This window comes from Dermacentor variabilis, chromosome 7 (assembly GCF_050947875.1).
Source record: "Dermacentor variabilis isolate Ectoservices chromosome 7, ASM5094787v1, whole genome shotgun sequence".
Lineage (NCBI taxonomy): Eukaryota > Metazoa > Arthropoda > Arachnida > Ixodida > Ixodidae > Dermacentor > Dermacentor variabilis.
Window position 1 is genome coordinate 45,393,524 of NC_134574.1, and position 21,712 is coordinate 45,415,235.

Here is a 21,712-nt window from a genome sequence, read left to right on the forward strand (position 1 = left end):
TTTCGCTTAGCCCCTCTGTTGCGCCAAAGTTAAATTGTCTACTGACTGAAGTGACTGAAAGACGCGTACACAATAACGCGCATCGAGAGTGCCGTTCATAGTGAGGCAACGAAACAGTTGGAGGCATCGGCGAATACGTTTGCCTACTACGCGCGATTTTGTCTCCACCTAGTTAATTACGTGCTGGCGTCTTTCCACTTAATGTCAATATTACGTAAAGTTATCGGGACAGATTACTGCTCGAGAATATCTAAAGCGTCAATATTATCGTGAACAGAGCACTAATAATCGAGAAATAGAGGCAAATGCAGGATGTGATTAGAGGCTCCCCCAGGGCATTCAAGTACTTGCCGGATGACGAAAACGCTCCCCAGTAAAATTATGTCACTAGTACTGAACCACACGCTACAAAACACATATTTGCATTGTATTATAAGACGAAATAAAATGCTTCTTGTCCACTTCTATTTCATCTTTAGAAACGAAGAACAAAAATTGAAATTACCCTTTACAACGACGTGGGTGGTCGAAAGGTTTTTTTCTCGCTCGTCTCCGCGTCGGCCCCGCTTTCACGTTTCAGCAGTTTCATTATGGCGTAGTTTGGCGCTTGTTTTGCTGGATCGCGAAACTCGCACAATCTGCAAGTAGCAGAGCATTCAATTCCCACGTGACGTCACGGGACGCCCGAACGGTCTACGCTACTTGACCAAAAAGCAGCCGTAGCGGCGTATCCGCCGCTCTCTCTTTGCTAGGTGCAGCCGTCTGTCGGGCGCCATTTTATTCCCCGACGGCAGCAAAGGGTGGTGATTGTGTGTGCAACGTCGTCATTTCCCCGGTTAGGTGGCGGGAGAGTTCATTTTTCAAAAAAGGTATTCGGACCCTTCAGGTGCAATTTTCTCGTAAACTAAGCCTTTTCCTGGCCCGAAACAAGCGTTTCGAGGTTTCTGGAATGGTTTTTAAACAGTCCACGTCGACTTAGTATTTGCTTTAGTGTCCCTTGAATAGAGATAAAAAAATAAATTATGGTGTTTTAGGTGCCAAAACTACTTTCTTATTATGAGGCACGCCGTAGTGGAGGACTCCGGAAATTTCGACCACCTGGGGTTCTTTAACGTGCACCTAAATCTAAGTACCACAGGTGTTTTCACATTTCGCCCCCATCGAAATGCGGCCGCCGTGGCCGGGATTCGATCCCGCGACCTCGTGCTCAGCAGCCTAACAGCACAGCCACTGAGCAACCACGGCGGGGTAATAGAGATAGCAAATCAGTATATATACAGTAGCCATCATTGACGCTTGTTTAGGTTCGTTATAAGCGAGCTTGGGTATGTCGAAGTACTTGATATATCGAACTTATACTTAGGGCATAAACCTACCGGTTCGTTATAACTACATTATATTGCGTATGCAGCTGTAAACGTTTCCTCGCAGCTTGAGCAACCCTTCCAGTGGCAACGACGAGTCTAACTGCATGAAGAAGGACGGCGCGAGCAAGCATCACCGCGGGCACTCGGCCGGGCCTCCGACTCCCTGCCCTTCGCCGATTGTACAGGGAGCTCCACGGCGCCTGAAGCCACCGCGCGAGCCAGGAGGTCCAGGTGTGTCTAAGTGGGATAGGGCGAACTGACAGCTTATCGTTAACATTGAAATGAAAAGTGCACAACCATACCATTCAACTGGTACTAACATACGAAGCAGAAATTTCAGTATTGACAAGGAAGCTGCAGAATAGGTTAAAGACCGCGCAAGGAGGGACGGGACAAAAACGTTAGGCGTTCTGTTAAAACATAGGATGACAGCGGTGTACATCAGAGTGCAAATAAGCGTACCCGATATTCAATTTGATATTAGATGGACGAAATGGAGTTGGTTAGGCCAAGAATGAGTAGAGTGGATAACCAATGGTCGATTAGAGTTCCAAAATGGGTGCCAAGAAGAAGGAAGTACAGTCGAGGTGTGCAGATAGTAAGACGATGTGAAGAAATTGGAAAATTTGCGAGAAAAAAAAGGAGTCAGTTCAGTTGAGTTCAGTTCAGTTCAGTTCAGTCAGTTGAGGACAAACAGTGGTAATTGTATATCGCTAATAGAGGCCTTCGTCCTCCAGAAAGCCGTAGAGAGGGGCGCTTTCGCCTATGAATTATTGTGTCAAGTCGTCGGCAGAATTCCCAAGCCTTATCAGTTTTTTTGGCTAAGACACTGAGTCGTCGTAACTTCCGCAAGCAATGGTTTTGGATTTATCTGAGCGCGTAGGGCAAAATGGACAATTAGTCAAGATTACCACCCAGTGGTGTACCTTAACATTTATATTGAGATAAGTTCTGAGCTATGTAAGCTGTTAATGTTCTTTTTCTGTTACCATCTCAAATTGACGCTAATTACGCTTCAGAAGCATATTCAGGAGCATGGTTAAATGTGCTCACTTTGCCCTCTTAGCTTTCCTTTCAATGTCGCGAAAATTTGCCCCCGAGTATAGTTCGTATGCATTTCTTTTGAAAGCTCAACACTGCTTACGGACGAAGGCAAAGAAAGGTAGAAATTTACACGAGCGCCGTGTAAACGTGTCCATTTCTTTGCCTTTATCTAGAAGCGGACTAAATTTTCAACCACGTAAGTCTCTTCTCCTCAAGGAGGAAGAGACGCTCCGATGTATGAATGACACCGGCCAGCGCTATTAGATACCACGCTGAAATGGGCACTGAGACGCAGCCTGAATTATGCATGTGATACGGGCATTCCCTTTCAAAGGCCGTGGAGGACCTTCGTACTTAAAGTCCCTGAATGTACATCAGTGTCGTCCATCGCGTTTTCGTTTCTCGGTTTTGAGCAGCTTTGGATTGCACGTACGAGCCACCCATGGCCGTTTCTACATCGCAATAACATTCGATCCTCTGAAAACGCGTAGGAAAAAAAAAGCCGTAGTTTTGCCCGAAAGGCGAAACAATCGTTTGCAATAGCAAATGAGCAGACAGCCATACACGCGAACACAGAAAAATATTGAGTGGCGCCATTTTCAAAGCGCGGTGGCGCCACCTGATGCTGCAATGGCTCCGAGCTGCCAAGCGAGGCAACCGCAGGTAGACGCAGTGCTTGCGCTTTGCAATTTCTTTGAAGTGCTCACAAAGGACGGGATGGGGGATTTTAGCTAGCGAATTTAGTTAGTGAACTTTAGCTTCTCGGCAAGATTTTGCTGCGAATCGGAATGGCTGTGGCAAGCGCAGCGTCCGCAAGCGGAGCAGATCTTTCGGGTAAGTCCGTGTTACCTTTGCATGCGGAAACGTTGGTTCTGCGGCTATTACGCTTTTATTTGCACGTCTGACAATAGGTAATGAACTAGTAAAAGCCTTGCAGTACGCGATATACTTTACCTCCGCGTTGTAGTGCCTGGAAAAATTTCGCGACCCGCACCTTGAAAAGAGGCGGCATGCCGTAGGTTCGAGTAAGCGTAGCGCACGCGCGCGGATGCCCATATGTGTCCGTTTTTTGTCCCGGGAGGACGGAAGAATGAATTAGCATTAGTTCAGCCGTGTCGGATCTACTGTGCAACGTATGCATACTTTTTAACATCACCGCTCTTGCCCTCTGACCCGTAGTTACGATAAGGAACACAATCCAGATTTCAAATTTAAAGGTTACGAAGAGCTGCTGAAAGATATTGCGAAATTTCGGGGCCACTAACGTAAGTCTACGGAATTATATCTGTTACGCATGAGTTCGACTATAATGAGCGCCAGAACTTTGTAGCGGTGCGAACACTTTCGCGGCATTTTCTTGTGAATCAGGTGCGGAGTTCTATGTGGCAAGAGCCGCTGTACGAAGCTCACCTCAGGCCTTTGTGTGATGGAGGCCCGTAGACAGACACATACACATAGAGAGACATGCACACATACACTCACACAGATACAAAAGGACATGCACGGCTGAATATGCCACTGCAGCACAGCTCTCGACGTATATCGTGTTCGTCGCAAACGGTGCTCTGCAATCTGCTTCGCTTTCGCTGGTTCTTTGCACATCCATATATGACGGAGTGACGCCCCGATGATGTTCTGTACTTGGATGTAGCTGGCACAGACATATTTACATGTTGAACACCCCGTAACACACACACGCTACATGCACGCGAACGCGTCTTGGCAGCTCAGGGAAGATGGCGGCCGGTCGCTGGGTTCAGAAGTATGCGCTCAGCCCATCCGGTTCGAGACTATCGTGTTCTGGTCTATACAAAGTAAGGATAGTACTTTTATCGCCGTATAAAATTTCAAATATTCGCTTGCTAACTAAATGAACAAGCATGGTGTCAGGGCGCATAGGCAAAAATGAACAAATCACACTCGATGATAGCGAACACTCACTGGCGAAATGCTGGCGTGAGGAAAAACGGCAGCAGCAGCAAACTAAGAGACATTTCCTGCTGTCTATCGTTTCAGTGCAGATTGAGCGACGAAAACGCAGCAAGCACAGTGGTATGAGCCGTCGGCGCCCGTAGAATGCCTTGACCCTGCACCCAACGCATGTCGCTTTGATGAAAGGGCGCGCGTGGCGGCGCAATATACGGTTGCTGCCGGAGCACAACGCCGCCCCCATTACTCCCCTCTCCTATCCCTGGTTCGAGTGCGACGGAAGACGGCGTGCTTTCTCCCCGCTTTCCTTCCTTGCGCGCCCCATACTGCACCGCGATCGTTGGCTCCCCTCGCACGCTCTCACTCGCACATACAGCCCACGGCGTGCGGCGATGGTGTTATCGTCCTTGGACTTTGCACGGGCTATAACGGCGACGGTGACGGCGATGACAAAAAAATGCACCTGTAGTGTCCATATAGTTGCTATCGCAACAAAAATAATCCGGAAGAAGCGCAGCATTCTCACACAACACCCGAGGGCTAACGTTTGTGATACAATGGTGGTCATGCCTCAACATTTTTTTTTTGGCGATCCGCAGCGCAATGTTTGCCCAACCTGGCGGATGCTCGTATTTTCCGCACGTCATCTTCTTTGAGGAACACTCGCCGTAGTGGCGTATTAACTTTGGCGCGGCACTCAGGCCGAGGGCTCGCGATGAAATACCAGCTGCGGCAGCCGCATTTCGATGAGGGCAACATGCAAGATTGCCGTGTGCCGAGCACTGTGGACATCTCAAAGAAACCGAAGTAGTCAAAATTAATCCAGCGTATCCCACTACGGCGTGCCTCATAATCATATTGTGCATTTGGTACGTAAAATTTTATGTTTAGGATATTTCTTCGTGAAACCTCTTGAGAAAGTGTTCATGCTGCGGCAGTAAGCGTTCGTGATGCCCGTGCCAGCAAAATTCTAAACTTTGCGCCCAATAACAGGTAGGCGGAATCCGAGATTATGCTTTCCGTTCGGCTTTATTTTGTAAAAGTGTTTTTCCACAAAACATTTCCACAACACCTGAACAGCAACACAACTATACTCGCAGAGGGATTGTGAAGAGGAGGAGGTGCTATTATCTTCAACCCTTTCGGGAGTATGACTCGAGAGCTACATAATTACGGACACTGAAATACGCTGTTAGCGTGACCGTTCACTTCGTTGTCTAGTGCATCTAACCACTCTAGGAAGACCATGGCGTAGGGGAACAGGTTGAAGCGCGGAAGACCTATGCTAACGAATATGATTCGTTGGAGACTCTAAAGAAGTTTTAGCTATACTTAGCTTTTTTAAAGAACAAACACATAGAAGGACTTTTGTGCATCGAGCTGATTTGGGTGCGGAAGCGCTATACAGGAAAAACAACTACACTTCGAGAAAGGGAGATAGGAAAAAAATTGCGATGAAGCCATCGACGATCATTAGGGAAGTAAGAGAATTATTCACAGACACGCACACACGCACGCACGAACGACCGACCGAACGAACGACCGACCGACCGAACTACCGACCAAACAAACGACCGACCAAACAAACGACCGAACGACCAACCAAACAAACGAACGAACGGACAAGCGAACGAACGAACGAACGAACGAACGAACGAACGAACGAACGAACGAACGAACGAACGAACGAACGAACGAACGAACGAACGAACGAACGAACGAACGGACGGACGGACGGACGGACGGACGAAAGAAAGAAAGAAAGAAAGAAAGAAAGAACGAACGGACGGACGGACGGATGGACGCTCGAACGAACGAATGAACGAACGAACGGACGGACGGACGGATGGACGCTCGAACGAACGAACGAACGAACGAACGAACGAACGAACGAACGAACGAACGAAAATTTTCCGCGCGAAGTTTGAGCACTAAGCGCTGACCATCCACAGAATGGGCGAAGAAGACAAAGAAAGCCAGTCGCTTAAAAAAAAAAAGACACCCTGAAATACCGCTGCGAATTGTCTAAGATTGCGCAAGAATTGTGCTACTTGCTCATCTCCACGCAGCATGGTGTCATTATGAATGTTATGAAACTGGATCGGACCACTATAAGTGAGAGCGGTGCAGCGACACGAACCACAGCGGATGGCGGCGTCAGGTGAATTGATAAGGCGAGCAAACTCCTGTAGCTGGTGGCCAGGGGCGTAGCTAGGGGGTGGGTGGACTTATGAAGCTTCAGTCCCCCCCCCCCCCATCCCAATTTTATCTTACTGTGGGACTTTCTCACCTACCAAAACAACCCACGAAGCCGGAAATCATGCTGGATTTTGTCTAGAATGTCCTTTTCACTCTCGAAAAGATATTTCAGCGCGAACATTGCGAAATCGGGCTAGATTTCGCGGCAACGCGCATGCACCGGGAGTCACATATCTAGGAGCCCCAACTAAGCACGAAGTTGCAAGGGCGTTTTGATGGTGAGCGGGCTCGTCGTGGCACCTCGCGAAAGCCGCGGAATCTACGGAGCGCATGCATTTCAATTCCGAAACTTTATGGATATAAAGTTCTCACGAACTCTTGATGCGAAAGGTGCATTGGCATTTCCAAAGTTGTGCTTTAGATTTTCAACTTCGGAACTTTGTGGGTTTAATGTTGTTACACATACGAAAAATACACTGACTTTTCTAAAGTCGTACATTGGACCATACAACGAGACAAGCCAAATCAAGACACTATCAGACAAGGTGACAAAGCACGCACCGAGGTCCGATGAGACGAAGCGTTGTGGCGGTTTATTTGTGCCGATATGCCACAGAAAAGAATAGCAACATATTTTTTCACTTGCCCCAAAGCATCCATGTCAAGACGCTAAAGCCACCAAAGGTAACAACGCTCTTATTTATTTTTCTACATTTACATTTACATTTTTCTACATTTACATTTTACATTTATTCGCGAGCACACAGTCAGCCTTCTCAATTTTTTTTTTGTTCTCGCTACCCGTTGGCTGTTGGAATCAACCAGAGCGCGTGCGTTTTTCTAGTGTTGGCCCGGCCATCACGCGGCGTACTTCAATGCGCATTCGCTCGCATAGTTTTGGGTGCTTTCTGGCTAGCATACGAGAAAAAGAAACAATGCATGGTCGCTCGCCGCCATCACTGCGGGGACTCGACGGATTGCAACGCTTGAGCGCAGCCTCTCAAGAAAATTTTGTCTCGCTGGTGTAGAATACCGAGCAGTATGCCTATGGTTCACCGTGCACCAAGCGTTTCACACTTTCTTCGATATTCCTTCGGCAGCCACATTAGGTGCCCGTAGTACGCATTTGATTATGGCCAACATACTTTCCTTGCGGTTTTTTTTTCATTTCCGTGCCCCCGTGCCACAAAAGAAAGAAAGATTGCTGCGGCGCAGCGAATCGTTGGATGGTGAAAGTTTACTTTTGTTGTTTCTTCTTTTGCGGAAAGTAATGGGCCACGGGACGCTTCAGTTGCTGGACATTTTAATATATTATTCCGATAGCAATTATATGGACACTCCAGGTACATTCCTGCCGTCGCCGTCACCCTAATTTCCCGTACAAAGTCCAAGGGCGATAACATCGTCACCGCGCGTAGCACGCTGTATGTGCGAGTGAAAGCGTAAGGGGGCGGGGGTGGCATGGGTGAGTCGACGATGGTGGCTCAGTCTTTTGTGCGCAAGGCAGAAAAGCGGGGAGGAAGCGCGCCGCCTGCTTTCGCACGTGATACATCAGGGGAGTGGATTGAAGGGGGGGGGGGGCTGTGATCTGTGAATTTGTTGTTGCGCAAGATGTTTATTTGCCTTGTTTGACGCATTATATGCAGTGACTTTTTCATAGATACGTAGATAGATTGGAGACTTATACGTATATTTAAATACCTTGTTGCAAGGTTTTATGTATACCCGCAGTGAACTTTGTTTCCAGTGACACTTTTTTGCCCTTTATTAAGCTGTATCTTCGAATTTATAATGCCCGAGGGCGAGTCAAATGAAAGTGAGTCACCGCCACCCCCCTCCCCGTTGAATAATAATTCCGTTCATTATGTGCGAGGCAGGTGCGTAGCACCGAGCCATCTCTCATTTACATAAGTGACACGCAGGTGTGAGGATAAAGGTTCTGTAATGCTCTTGTACACCGGGTTGAACTTGGTTTCATGGCATAATGGACACCCCAAAAGTTTAACAGCGTGGTGTCGTGAGGTTTTTGACAGATGAAGATGCCTCCCAAAAAGAAATTAGGCGCCGTGTGGCTGCTGTGTAGGATGAACATTGCATTTCATTGGCCTCTGTGAAACGTTGAAGAAAACGGTTCAAAGCCTCCGAACGTTGCAAAGACGATCCAAGACCGGGCCAACGCCACCGTGCAATCACCCCAACACTATGGCAAACGCTCATTAGACAAGAACTGAGAATACGCGTCAATGAATTGGCAGGGCGTGTGAACATCAGTCACGGTTCAGGTCACACCATAATCATGAACACCTCGGATATCGTCTGTTGTGTGCACAATGGGCGCCCAAGATTTTGAACCACCACCAGAAGACGGAGAGGTTCTGCGGTCCTTTGACTCATATAATCTGGTATCACAATGAAGGTGACGTCTTTTTGTCTGCAATTGTTACCGGGGACGAATCATTGTGCCACTACTACGAGCCTGAAACACGATGGCAAAGCTTACAGTGGAAACATCTGAATTCACCAACCCCAAGGAAAGCAAAGGCTGTCATTTGCTCTGGAATGGTGTTGACTTTTTTTCGATTGTCAGCGGCCATGATTGACAGAATTTGCTAAACCTGGAGAGACTATCAATCATTTCTAATATTGTAAAGCGTCGTATGTGCTGCGTGTGCCAATCAATAACAAACGACGTGGAAAATTGAGGAATGGGGCATCTTGCTCCACGACAATGCCCGTCATCACGTCGCTGATGCGGGTAACGCAAAACTGGCAAATTCAAGTGGGAAACGCTACAACATCAGCCATACAGCCCAGACCTGTCGCCTTCTGACTTCCACACTTCGGAGCACTTAAAAGGAGCTCAAGCGAACCAACTTCGTGTCGAGCGATGACGTGAAAGAGTTAATTACAGACTTTTTGAAACAGCATCCCAAGGAGTTTAATCAGACGGGAATCACGCGTCTCGTTAGCCAGTAGGGCAAATGTGTAAGTGCTCATGGATACTACTTTTAAATAAAGTACGCCGTTAGTCATGTATTCGCATTGGCTCACTTTCATTTCCCTTGCCCTGCAATATTTGGCAGAACTCCTGCTTTTTATATGGGCTCTCTGTTGCGACCATAGTTTTGTTGCAATTGCTCACAATACACTACCGATGACAGCTCCTCCTGCGCAATACATTCTAACAAAGGACAGCGTCATTGAGGTTTTTCCCTGGTCCTTGCATATGTACTAAAATGTAAAAAAGGTTCTTGAATGACAGAGAGAGAGAGAGAGAGATGCAAATGAGAGAAAGGCAGGGAGGTTAACAAAGTTACACTGAAATATTGGTCCTCAAGTTATTCATTTCATGGCCTTTGCATTCTTCATATCAGCGGCATGCACTGCTTTGCTGGCTTCAAACTGATATAGTTGTGAGGTTCGTGTGATATATTCTTTACGTATCAAATAGACAGAAAACACAGAAGAATTGATATAAGGTACTTCGAGCACACTTTTTGAGACATACGAGTACATCCTTTTATGAAAAAATACATATTTTACTTGTCTTGACGGCGCGTAGCGTCCAAGAATTCGTTTGCAGCATCTTCGGCAATGACAATGCAGTTATTCATGTATTTGATCCCTCGATCAATTCTATGAGGAGGAGGACAAGCCGCAACGTGAGCCTCCCCCGAACTACATTTCTGGCTACGCCACCAGTGGCGACACCAGAATGGCTGATGACGTTCCGATCATTCTAAGCCGATATCACTTTTTAGCGCCTTATTCATCCTCCTCGAACCATTATCAACCTTTATCAACCGTACTCTGGCTGCGGCTGCGCATGCCGGGCCCTACATTGAAAGCGAACTGCGACGCGGACAGAGTGCGCCGAGTGCCGATAGGTCCGTGCGCATTGTGTTCTGGCCGCTTAACTTAATAATAATAATATTTGGGGTTTTACGTGCCAAAACCACTTTCTGATTATGAGGCACGCCGTAGTGGAGGACTCCGGAAATTTTGACCACCTGAGGTCCTTTAACGTGCACCTAAATCTAAGTACACGGGTGTTTTCGCATTTCGCCCCCATCGAAATGCGGCCGCCGTGGCCGGGATTCGATCCCGCGACCTCGTGCTCAGCAGCCCAACACCATAGCCGCTGAGCAACCACGGCGGGTGGCCGCTTAACTTAAGATGAAGCGATACGTGCGGGCCTTGAAAGAAATCGTCCTATGTGACGGGCGGACGAGTTTCCGCCTTGAGCACCTCGCGAGGCGCATTCGCTTAAAGGCTTTGTGGACGGGCCCCGGGGGAAGAGGAGCGTATTTCGTGACGACATACGAATAATTTTCTGTACAGGTGGCGTTGTGTGGAGAGCGCTGCAAGCACAGAGTTCGTGTACTCAACTCTATTTCAAAGCGCCGGGTGATTAATTCATGGAGTTCAACTTCGCGAAGCTAAAGTCAGGCTCACAAAACAAAGGGCCCCGGATTATTTCCACTTCCTTTGGTTTTTAACGTGAACCTCTGTCGAAGTATACAAGGGTCTCTGCATCTCGCCCCTGTAAATAAATGCAGCTACGGTGGCCGAAAATAGAACCCCTGATTTCTTCCTCAAAAGGACAACGCCATAGCGACTAAATCACTGCGGTGGCAAAAGCGGCTGATGTCTCAATAGAGAGGCTGCGGCCAAATGCGCCTTCAAGGCTGTGCACTTTCGCGCCGGGCCTCAGTTGCCGAGGTGCACAAATTTACGTAGTAGGAGGTGCTTTCGCCGACGCTTGCAGAACAAATTTATTTATTTATTTATTCAAAAGAACCTTACAGGCCCTATGGAAGGGCATAAAGTAAGGGGGGCACATTGAACAGTAAGAGGTATAAAAAGTACAAATTTCTAATAGGAACAGTGCTATAAAAAGATTACCATGTTACACAATATTGAAGGCACTAGGAATACAAAGCAATATCTGAAGGCACACGAACACTTGTTACTGTTAACAGAGCAAAGGAATACCGTTTATGAAAATGATATACAACATGGCAAAAATGCACGATAACATACACTAGATTGGTCACTCGTGAACGGTATTAAATGGGAAAAGCATGAGTAACTGAGAGCGGAACGTGTCGGGATTAGATATGGAGGCTATGTTATCAGGGAGGTCATTCCAGAGACGGATGGCACGTGGTAGTGCCGATGAATTAAATGCATTTGTTTTACCGTATATGCGCATGAAACTGAACTGATTATGTAATCTGCGTGAAAAAGAGTGGGGTATTTGTAGTTGCAACCGGGTTCGTTTATTAGTGTAAATATATTTGTGGAATAAGCACAGAAGAGCGATGTTACGGCGGATATCTAATGGCGGCAACAGTAGGTCTAGTTTAATTTGTGTAATGCTCGAGTTTATACTGTAGTTACGCGATATGAACCGGGCTGCTCTGTTTTGTATCATTTCCGTCATATTTATTAGGTAATTTTGATGAGGGGACCAAATTGGGGAGGCGAATTCTAACTGTGGCAAAATGAATGTTTGGAAAGCGAGTTTTCGAATGTTTGGCGGGGCATTTCGCAAATTGCGTTGTAGATAGCCCAGAGAACGTGATGCTTTGGCGCATGTAGAAGTGATGTGTGGGGCCCATGAAAGATTCTCTGTAAGAACAACACCAAGGTACTTATATGATGAAGTGTGGGAAAGCATAGTGTTATTAAGATGATACGAATATTTAGAATTTACACATTTTCGGCTGAAGCACATCACCTCGCACTTTGTAAAGTTTAGTGTCATGAGCCATTTGTTACACCAGTTAGCGATAAGGTTAAGATCTGCTTGAAGTTTCAAGTGATCGTCAGTCGTGTGAATAGGACGGTAGATTATACAGTCATCGGCAAAAAGGCGCATGCAGGAAGTAATCTGGGTGTGTAAGTCGTTAATGTAGATTAAGAAGAGCAAGGGGCCGAGGACGCTGCCTTGTGGCACACCAGAGCTAACAGAAGAAGGCGGGGAAGAGAAATTGTTAACAACAGTAAACTGTTCTCGAAAAGAAAGAAAATTACGAATCCAGGATAATGTTAAAGAGTCAAGTCGTAAGGCAGATAATTTAGAAATGCAGGCTGATACTGCAATAGGTGGTGTATAAAAGTATAAAACATAGTGGTCACTACGTTTTTTTTTCTCAGCTCAGTAATCACTTTTGGCGCTGCCGCCCACAATATCACAGCATTTAAGATTTGTTTGTTTCTCGGAGGCAACCGTCGCTGGGTCCCGGATTCAGACATCGGCTATAGCTCGTTCTAAGAACGACGTGGAAGACGTTTAATGCCGCCGTCGTGCGGCATACTACATGAAGTACTACAGCCTATGGTGTACTACAGTCTACGGGAAAGCTATCTTATACAGAAATCAAGAATGATGCAACAAGCTCTCGACAACACTGCAGACTTTCTTGGTCAGTCTGGCCTCTCGCTTTCTGATAAGTCAGCTTACATCAACGTGGGAAAGAAGACTAGAATCAAGAACTACCCCAGATTGCACGTTGTGCTCCACATAGCTGGACAAACATACCCGCAAGTCGACATCCACAAATCCTCAGCTAGTGTAAGACTATGGCGGCAGAGCCAGCAAATAGGCAAACAATTAGGCCATGCCTGGACGCAAATTCTACACCTGACGAAAATAATAATCTTGAAATCATGGGGGGTGGACGAGTGGATACTATAGAAAATCGCAGATGCTGTGCTTGTGTCCAAGCTATTGTACGGTATGAATTACCAGCAGCGCACTAAAAAGGCAACTCATCGAATAAGGCATCAGGTAATAACAGGTCCTTCTGACTTTACCATGCTTGAATACCTCTATGAGAAAGCGCAAACGAAGAAGCACCTAGACAGATTAGAGTTGCAGCCTTCAGCACAAATTCTTTGCCTCAATACCTCAGAGCCTGATTCCAAGATACTATGCCAGCTAGCATATGAGATGCAAAGACGACTACCCCTCCATTCAGAAACAACCTCGGGAACACATGAACTTGAAACACAACAAGCCAATTCCGTGCAATATGGGGGCGAACAATTAGGACAGGAGGCTATATGCAAATGCCGAACACACAGGGGAGGTTGCTAATCATGAAGATGCAAGCAAACATCAGGCGCATATACTAAACTGATGTGGCAGTAGTAGCGTAACAGTAGTAAGACACTACATAAAATTAACCCTCATATTAGTGAGTACCATTCTAGGTAATCCTACACCTAGAAAAGCTGAACTGAAAGCAATCAAAGTAGCACTTGTAGTGCAAATTACAGCTTGCAACAACACCCTGCACACCAGATTGCACCACACCCAGTTTCTGAATAACCAGTAACTGTCTGGGCCTGCACATCACAAGAGATTGTTAGGAAAATCAGAGGAGTGACACGCGACTTGCAAGCACATGGCCTAGAATTAAATTACTGGATACATAGCTATGCAGATATTCCAGGACACAAGCGGGCTTATGAGCCCGACATAAGAGCTGAAAACTGGACGAGTCGGTGTGTATTCATTATCAACTAAAGCGGAACAGATAGACAACGGACAAGAACAAAGCGCTCTGTGTGTTCACTTCGTTCTTGTCGATCGTACTTCTGTTGCACTATAGTTAATGAATTCATGAGGCTGCACAGGAGAAGAATGATACCAAGGGCCCGATTTCACATCCAAATCTATGCGTACACACACACGCACACACACCCACACATACAAACACACACACACACACACACACACACACACACACACACACACACACACACACACACACGCGCACACACACACACACACACACACACACACACACACACACACACACACACACACACACACACACACACACACACACACACACACACACACACACACACACACACACACACACACACACACACACACACACACACACACACACACACACACACACACACACACACACACACACACAAAACTTGCAAGGGTGCACAGCATGAAGCAGTATCAACAGGATGACACTAGAGATGGATGAGGACTAACTTTGAGCTAAGGTTCATTGTAACAATGTGGCGAATTATACAACTTACCAGAAATAACGAAGACATCTTTAAAGGCTAGATAAAAATTGGTGCTTGATGCAGCGAAACATAAATAAAAATGCTGCAGAAAGAAAATACAGAAAAAAAAGAGTTTCTTGGGGATTGACTTCGTGATCACAATGTTTCTTTTCCTGGACTTGCATATTTATGTGTATTTTCTCCCTTTACCGTTTTCACGTTTGGTTTCATCAAGCACTAGTTTTTATCAGGTTGTATTGCTGTACTACTTCTTGGTAACCTATATATATCACTAAATTTTCACAATAAACCTCTTAATTAAAACTTAGCGTACGCTTCTCTTACAGCTTCATACTATACATTCTTGCTAGATTGACCAAATAAAATATTTTATAAGCTACACAGAAGCATCATAAGGGCCAGTAAAGTGACTAGTTGCAGTCTAAAAAAATAAATAAAGAATAGCATGTCTGAAAGCGGCACCAGAGAACATATAGGACCAACAAGAAAACAGAGATAATCAAATAGCCAAGAGTTTAATGTACTCACCGAGTAAGTGCTGGCTGACAAGCAATAAACCGAACATACACAAAAAGGAGAAGCAAAAATTAATGTGTGTTTCCTGACAGGGAATGCATCCATTTATAACGGAAGCCAAGCTCACAACATTGTCTCAGTATTTTTAGATCTACAGCTTCCATAATTTCTCTAGGCAGCCAATCTGCATAGAATACTAGCTTCTTCGTCTACAAAACATGCTCAGATGCTGAGAGTGCATTGTAGAGGAAGAAGCTAGCATACTGTGGAGATCGCCAGCCTAGGGAAATTATGGAAGCTGTAGATGCAAAGACACTGGGAGAATCTCGTGTCAGCATGGCCTCTGTTACACTTTCAGTGATGGATGCGTTCCCGGCTGGGATCTGTATGGCAAGACATCAGTTTTTGCTTCTGCTTTTTGTGTAACTTCGAGTTATTGCTTGTCAACCAGCATTTACTCGGCATGTTCAATAAACTTACATTTGTTAGTACGCCTCATGATCGTCTTGGTCTCAAGCAGACAGGTGTTCATCCTTTTTACAGTGAAGTTGTAAATGCCTAGGCGAAACACTCGTGGTCCGATCACAATAACCTTAGTGTAGGGGTTTGAGCCAGTGTTTAGGGGGAGGGAGCCCTTGCATTTGTTTTACATGATGGACGGAGAAATTTCTTGTCGGGTATACATAGAAATCCTTATGCATATAACACGTATACATTATATACATTTTATACATGTACGTATTATTGCAGGGAAGAGACACAGAGGGGGACGGGGTTAACAGGATCATGATGTCATAATTATCTTGCAGCAAAGGTGTGGTGGGCCATTGGCTACACCGATAGTGACGTCGTTTCTCTCTCGCAGCAGAGCGCCCGTGCAGCAGTCTCTCTCCGGCTTCCCAACAGGTTGAAAAATGTGTCCCTGTATATAATTAAATGACATGTGCAGCCCCGGTGTGTCACTTGGTAATTGCAGTGCATAACCGAGTCATAAATAGTATGATTAATGCATTACAAAACACAAATGCGTAACATAATTCAGAAAGACTTTGATTGACCCGCTGGATTAGCATAATGAACCACTTATTGAGCTTTCCATGGGCCTTATGACGTAAAACTATCCCAATATGTTTTAATTCCAATCTCCTGACGTCAAAACTGCGTAACCGTCGACGCAAGCATCAGGCGGTCACCCACAGGGTTGTCTCAACAGGCCAATGAGACGCTCTCCTCGTTCATAGGAGGTCACTTTTCTTTGCTGGAAAAACGAATAACGTTGCGTACACTGAGCAGCTTGTCTTATCTAATTGGCTCACGAGAGGCGAGGAGCACGCTAAAGTAGAGAGGGATTCCATGGGGCCGAGCCACTGCACTGAAAATTGATAACCGGATGAAGAGGGTGGTGTTGGCGTCTATGATTTGTCCGTCTTCCCTTACTTAGCTTACGGTGGCTCGTCGGCCATCGCGGCGGCGTGAAACGGAAGCTTAAAAATGACGCTAAAACGGATTTTCAGCAAAGAAGAGTTGGCAGAACGAGGTTGTAAACGTGCCGAAAGTGTTCGAAAATGTTACACGGCCGCACAAAAAAGTTTTATTACACGTAAATAAACTCATGCTCTCCGCAGGTGCGAGTAGCCAGTGCCTGAACGATCGGCGGCAGCCATCTTTCCTTCCTTCGGGAACGGGGCAGCCTGCGGGTATTCAGAAGAAAATTCAGCTGTGTTCGGCATAATAATGCATCTTTAACGCGTACACGTCACTTTGACGCGGTGAGTTTTTGTGGTTTTGTGACGTCGTGTGACAGGCAGGCGAATTAGGTGCAGCACAAATACTTTTGACCAATAGCCTGGGGCTAACTGCGAAAAGGCAGTCGAATAACATATAACTATTTTTCTTTTGTTCGGTCAAATCATGCATAATCATTGCGTACACGTCATATCAGATGGGGAGCTATCGCGCTTTTTGTGACGTCGCCTGACAGACAGGTGAAGTGGGGGTGGTCCAAAAATGTTTTTCACCAATTGCGAAGGGCTGATTGCAGAATTGGAATAAAAAAGTTTAGAATGGGGGGGCTTTACGGTATAGCGCCCCATGATGGTGACCTTGCGAAGTGCGATGTGTGGCATTCAAAGAAAAGAATATGGTAAAGTCAAGGCAAACGTCTGCGTAACCGCATTAAGAAACACAGACATAAACAATAATATAGGAAGACATGAATAAACCGTCGGTAGTGTGTTGCTTGCCGGCGCAAGCAACACAGTTCAGTGTTATCACTATTGGCAATAAGTCGTCGCGTTTCCAACAAGCGTGAGTACCGAAAAAAGGAATATGTTGTTGTGGCGCTATAAAAAACAATGCGTGGCTCTGCTATCGCAAACACCAGAGACCAGCGGAGCTAGGAAAAAGCCAGTAAAGCAGTGCAAAACCTTACGCAAGGCACACGAGTGCCGGCAACGTGCCGTTACGTCGTCCGTCAAATGCGTCTACTACGACATCCGCGAATCACGGCGCCCGCCGCGCCGCTATTCGCGTGGCGGACGCCGTAGTTTAGACGCCGCGGTTGTCTCCGCTCTGTGCGGAGCGGCGGACGAGGAGGACATCGAACTGCAATGGCAGCCGCTGGAGAAGAACGCCCCTCCTCCTTCGCTTGACTCCCTTGCTTCGCGCGCCATAGGAGAGGGCATGCATCCGGGCCGCGCTCCTCGCTAGCGTGCGCACCGCTCCTTCTCCCCCGCTAGGCTCCAACCACCCTTGCCGCGTCGCTATGCTGCCCGGTGCTATTTTAGTACTCTGCTTTCACGCTGCCTCAGCTCGCTCTGCCCCAGCTCAGCGAAGCTGCGGACTCAAAGAGAAACCCAGCGTGGGTCTAACAGCTCCACTGTAAAACGTCACAAACTTGTGCCACGAAGATTCAGTACACGCCAAACTAAGTTTGTCGGAGCGGCCCAGCTGCTTTTCGCGAACTGCGTCACGACACACGCGGCGAGCGTGCCTCAAAATTATCACAAAAAGTGACTAAATTAATTACAACCATGTCAGGGGTCAGAGAAGGCGTCACGAATTTGTTCCAGTAAGATTATGTACGCTCCAAACTAGGTGCGTCACACGGCTGAGCTGCTTTTCGCTAACTACGTCACAACGCCAGGCATGGCGAGCGTACCTCACAAGTTTCCCAAGAACCAACGAAATTAATTACAATAATGCTCGGGATCGGAGAAAGTGCCAAAACATATTCCACTAAATTTTAGTTCACGTGAAACTGCGTCACACGGTCGAGCTGCTTTTATGGCGTCGCAACCTCGGGCACGACCATTATCCTTCAAAAGTACCCCCCCTCCCCCCAAAAAAAGAATTGAATTACCATAATGTTTGGGTTCAGAGAAAGTGCGATAACTCGTCTCAATAAGATCCAGTACGCGCGAAACTAACTACGTCACGCGACCGAGCTGTTTTTCGCTAAAGCATACAGCGCCAGGCGCAGCGAACGCTCCCAAGATTTAACGAAAGTAGTTGCAATACTGTGGGAGCCATAAAAAGCGTCGCAAACATTTCGCAGTATGAGTCAAGTTAACAGCGCCAGGACAGCCGAGCTTGTTTCGCTAACTACAGCCGCGTCCACGTCTGTGTAGAGCACGCGAGCAGACGGCCTTGCTCTGCGGGGCGACAACATGCGGCAGTTGCGGGATCTGACGCACTGTGCCCAGGAGCATTTGCGGCCTAATCTACATGCAGACCTGCATTGCACTAGCGGCAAAACGTTGAAAAGGGCCGTTGTTTAACCCAGTATGCACGCTTCCTCAGGGCGCTCTAGGTATCTGCATGCCAGGAGATTACGCGTTTCAGCTGATAACACGCGCCCGACTCACAACAAAATATGCGCGCATTGTGGCCGTTCCGATTAGGCACTGATACGAAAAAATGATAACGCCAACAACGGCCTAAAAAGCAAATCGAGGCGTTAATTTTTTGATGCCGTCTTCTGCATGCCTTTGGCGCTTATAGATAATGCATTATTTTACATTTATTGTCAACGCTATTTATTGCAGGACGTGGCGTGTTCAGCCATTGCCGAAGAAGAGAAGCTTCGGCCTACGGACAACGTTTCCACAAGGGGCCTTGTGATTAAAACTTTCCCTCCGTCCTGAGGTTCCCCTTTGCTGAAGCTTCTCTTCTTCACATATATATATATATATATATATATATATATATATATTACTATGTATATATAGCCTATTACTTGAATTCGTAGTCTTTACTAATATAGCCTTATAATGCCGAACGTACCAGATATCCTCCACTGCTCTCATACCCAATTTTGATTCAGGTACATTAATGTATACGCACAGCTTATAGTGGTCCCTTACAAAGTCATGACGAGGTAATGCTTTTGATAATGTGGAGTTAAGCAAATGAACTACTAAATCAGTGATTACTGCGGTAATGAAGTTGTAGCTGAATAAATATTTCATAATATCTCGTGTTTTAGTTTTGGGACAAATGTACTCTACATAGCCAGGAATAAAGGCGAATAAGATACAATTTTTCTTGACGTGGTACATCATTCGGGCATTAAAAGGATATGCGATTAACGCAGTGCTGCTGGGTTTTATTGAACGTGGTTGCAAGCTGCTTGGAAATCCAACGTTTTGTCCAACGTAGTGGGTCGGGAACTTTTATGGTTTCACTGTACGCTTTTATGAAATGCATTTCACCTTCTCAGATTTGGTCAGTTACTGAAATCTAGGGTATGACAAAAGCTTGTCTAGTCTGGAATCATGACACAGTTTAATAAAACTGTGCTAAGATCGTTATCCAGTTATCAATGTGAACACGGCTGCCGTTAGCAAGCCGAACCGTGTCTTTTTCTTATAAACTTCTTGTGCTGCATGTGGTCGGTGTCGATGTTTTTTGCGCAACTTTGCCTCAGTTGGTGATTGCAACCGACAACATTTAACATGCTGTATGCAACGCACCTCGTCAAAATTTTCCTCTGCACCCACAGCACGAGGCGGCGCCTCCGCAGTGCCGGGTAGTCCGCAAGCGCAGAACCCGGGGCAGAGAACTCGGTCGATCCAGGGACCACGCGGTGTGTGGATGACGCCCGTCGACGACTGTAACAATGTGGGGCGCTTGGCGCTCTCGCTGCTGGCCGTGATGCTCCTCTTCGCGATGGTCTTCGGGATCGCGTTCATCCTCGAGACGCGCCGAGAGCGCCACGCGGAAGCGCTGCGCACGGCGCGTCTGCATCCGTCGAAGGCCACACCGTCTGTGCTCGCGACGAACGCCCCCGGGTATGAAAGGTATGACGCACGTTTTGTATTCTGTGTGTTTTTTTCTGGAATGAAAGCAGCGCAGAAGAAACAATTATGAAACAAGTGGCGTGCTCCACGAGCACAACATCATTCTTTAACAGTGCGGCGATATGCCGAACTCGGCGCCTAACTTCCATATGTCAGTGCTTATGGGATTGTGCCGCTGAGCTTGAGAAGGCGGGTTCAATCCTGGATTGTATTGGAATCAATCCTGGAACTGCATTGTAATAGAGACGGACTACGAAAACGCTTATGCACTGTGCTTTCTTTGGACGCTAAGGTGCCCCATGGTCAAATTTATTTCGGAACTCTCTAATATGGCGTCCCAAATAAGTCAGTGTGCAGCTACGGCACATCAAAGCCCAGGATCTAATGAAAAGAGGCAACTTTAATTGAGCGCTCCGAAAATGTGTTACAATTTGGAGATGGTAGTTCGCTATCTTTGTGAGGGGAAAGAAAACGAAAAGCATCATGGGCCCCAAAGAGGAAATTAAGTGGAAGCACCCTGAACAGAAACTGTCCAAGATATGCATTGCATTCTATGCCGGTAGGCATGGTGCTCAATTTGTTATGCGTGGTAATGCATGTGGCGGGGGAGGGGAGAGTTAAGCTGATTTTGTATGCGTTATTAACGCGAAAGCATTATATGACTGGTGATGCGAATATTATTGTGGCGTGACCGGGGCAGAGAGCATAAACTTCATTCCAGGTTTCTTTGGCTGGAGCCCAAAAGTTGGTGGCCTCCTCAGTTCAAGTAGCCATGGCTCACTGCCGCCGCCCATGTCCCGTTCACCAACCGTAACTCGTCTTCAGGGTCATGTCTGACCAGCAGAGCCTCGTATTGGTCTTCCGATTCTTGTTTTTGTTCCGCTTCTTTCTGCTCGGATCCGCCTGGTGGCGGTGACGACAGCGGTACGTCTGGGCTATTCCTGCACCCCTACACCGTGTGGCGCAGTGTGTTGGGCGAGTCCGGCGGGCAGAACTTGCAGTCCCGCTCGTAGCTCCCCGTATACATGGCGTGAAGCAGTGCACCATGCGGGTTGGTTCCAGCCTGGAGTCTTCTCTAGGTGACCGCTTCTTCACAACTCTACTGTGCGGGCGAGCAGCAACTCCTGTTTCCTGCAGTGTGCGAAGATATTGATTTATTTACGTTACCTTCATGGTACAGAGTATATTTCCGAGGGGAAGGGCAATTCGCAACAATGAAAAAGAACACAAAGCATTTTTCATACATGAGTATAAAACAGTAGAGGAAAAAGAAAGATTTAAAATCTTAAC

The 21,712-nt window shown here is 46.7% G+C and overlaps 1 protein-coding gene across 1 annotated transcript; it reads left to right on the top strand.

Annotated features, from left to right (window-relative positions):
• Positions 1–1,471: 1,471 nt before the first annotated feature.
• Positions 1,472–21,435, top strand: LOC142588610 (uncharacterized). The gene is made up of 3 exons (XM_075700445.1): positions 1,472–1,598; positions 20,125–20,422; positions 21,390–21,435. The coding sequence occupies exons 1-3, from the start codon at positions 1,472–1,474 to the stop codon at positions 21,433–21,435; spliced, it is 471 nt and encodes a 156-aa protein (XP_075556560.1).
• Positions 21,436–21,712: the final 277 nt, after the last annotated feature.

Coding starts and splice junctions, on each gene's coding strand:
- LOC142588610 (XM_075700445.1), top strand. CDS start 1,472: ATGAAGAAGGACGGCGCGAGCAAGCATCACCGCGGGCACTCGGCCGGG. Junction 1,599..20,124: donor GCGCGAGCCAGGAGGTCCAG/GTGTGTCTAAGT, acceptor CTGCACCCACAG/CACGAGGCGGCGCCTCCGCA. Junction 20,423..21,389: donor AACGCCCCCGGGTATGAAAG/GTATGACGCACG, acceptor CGTGTGGCGCAG/TGTGTTGGGCGAGTCCGGCG.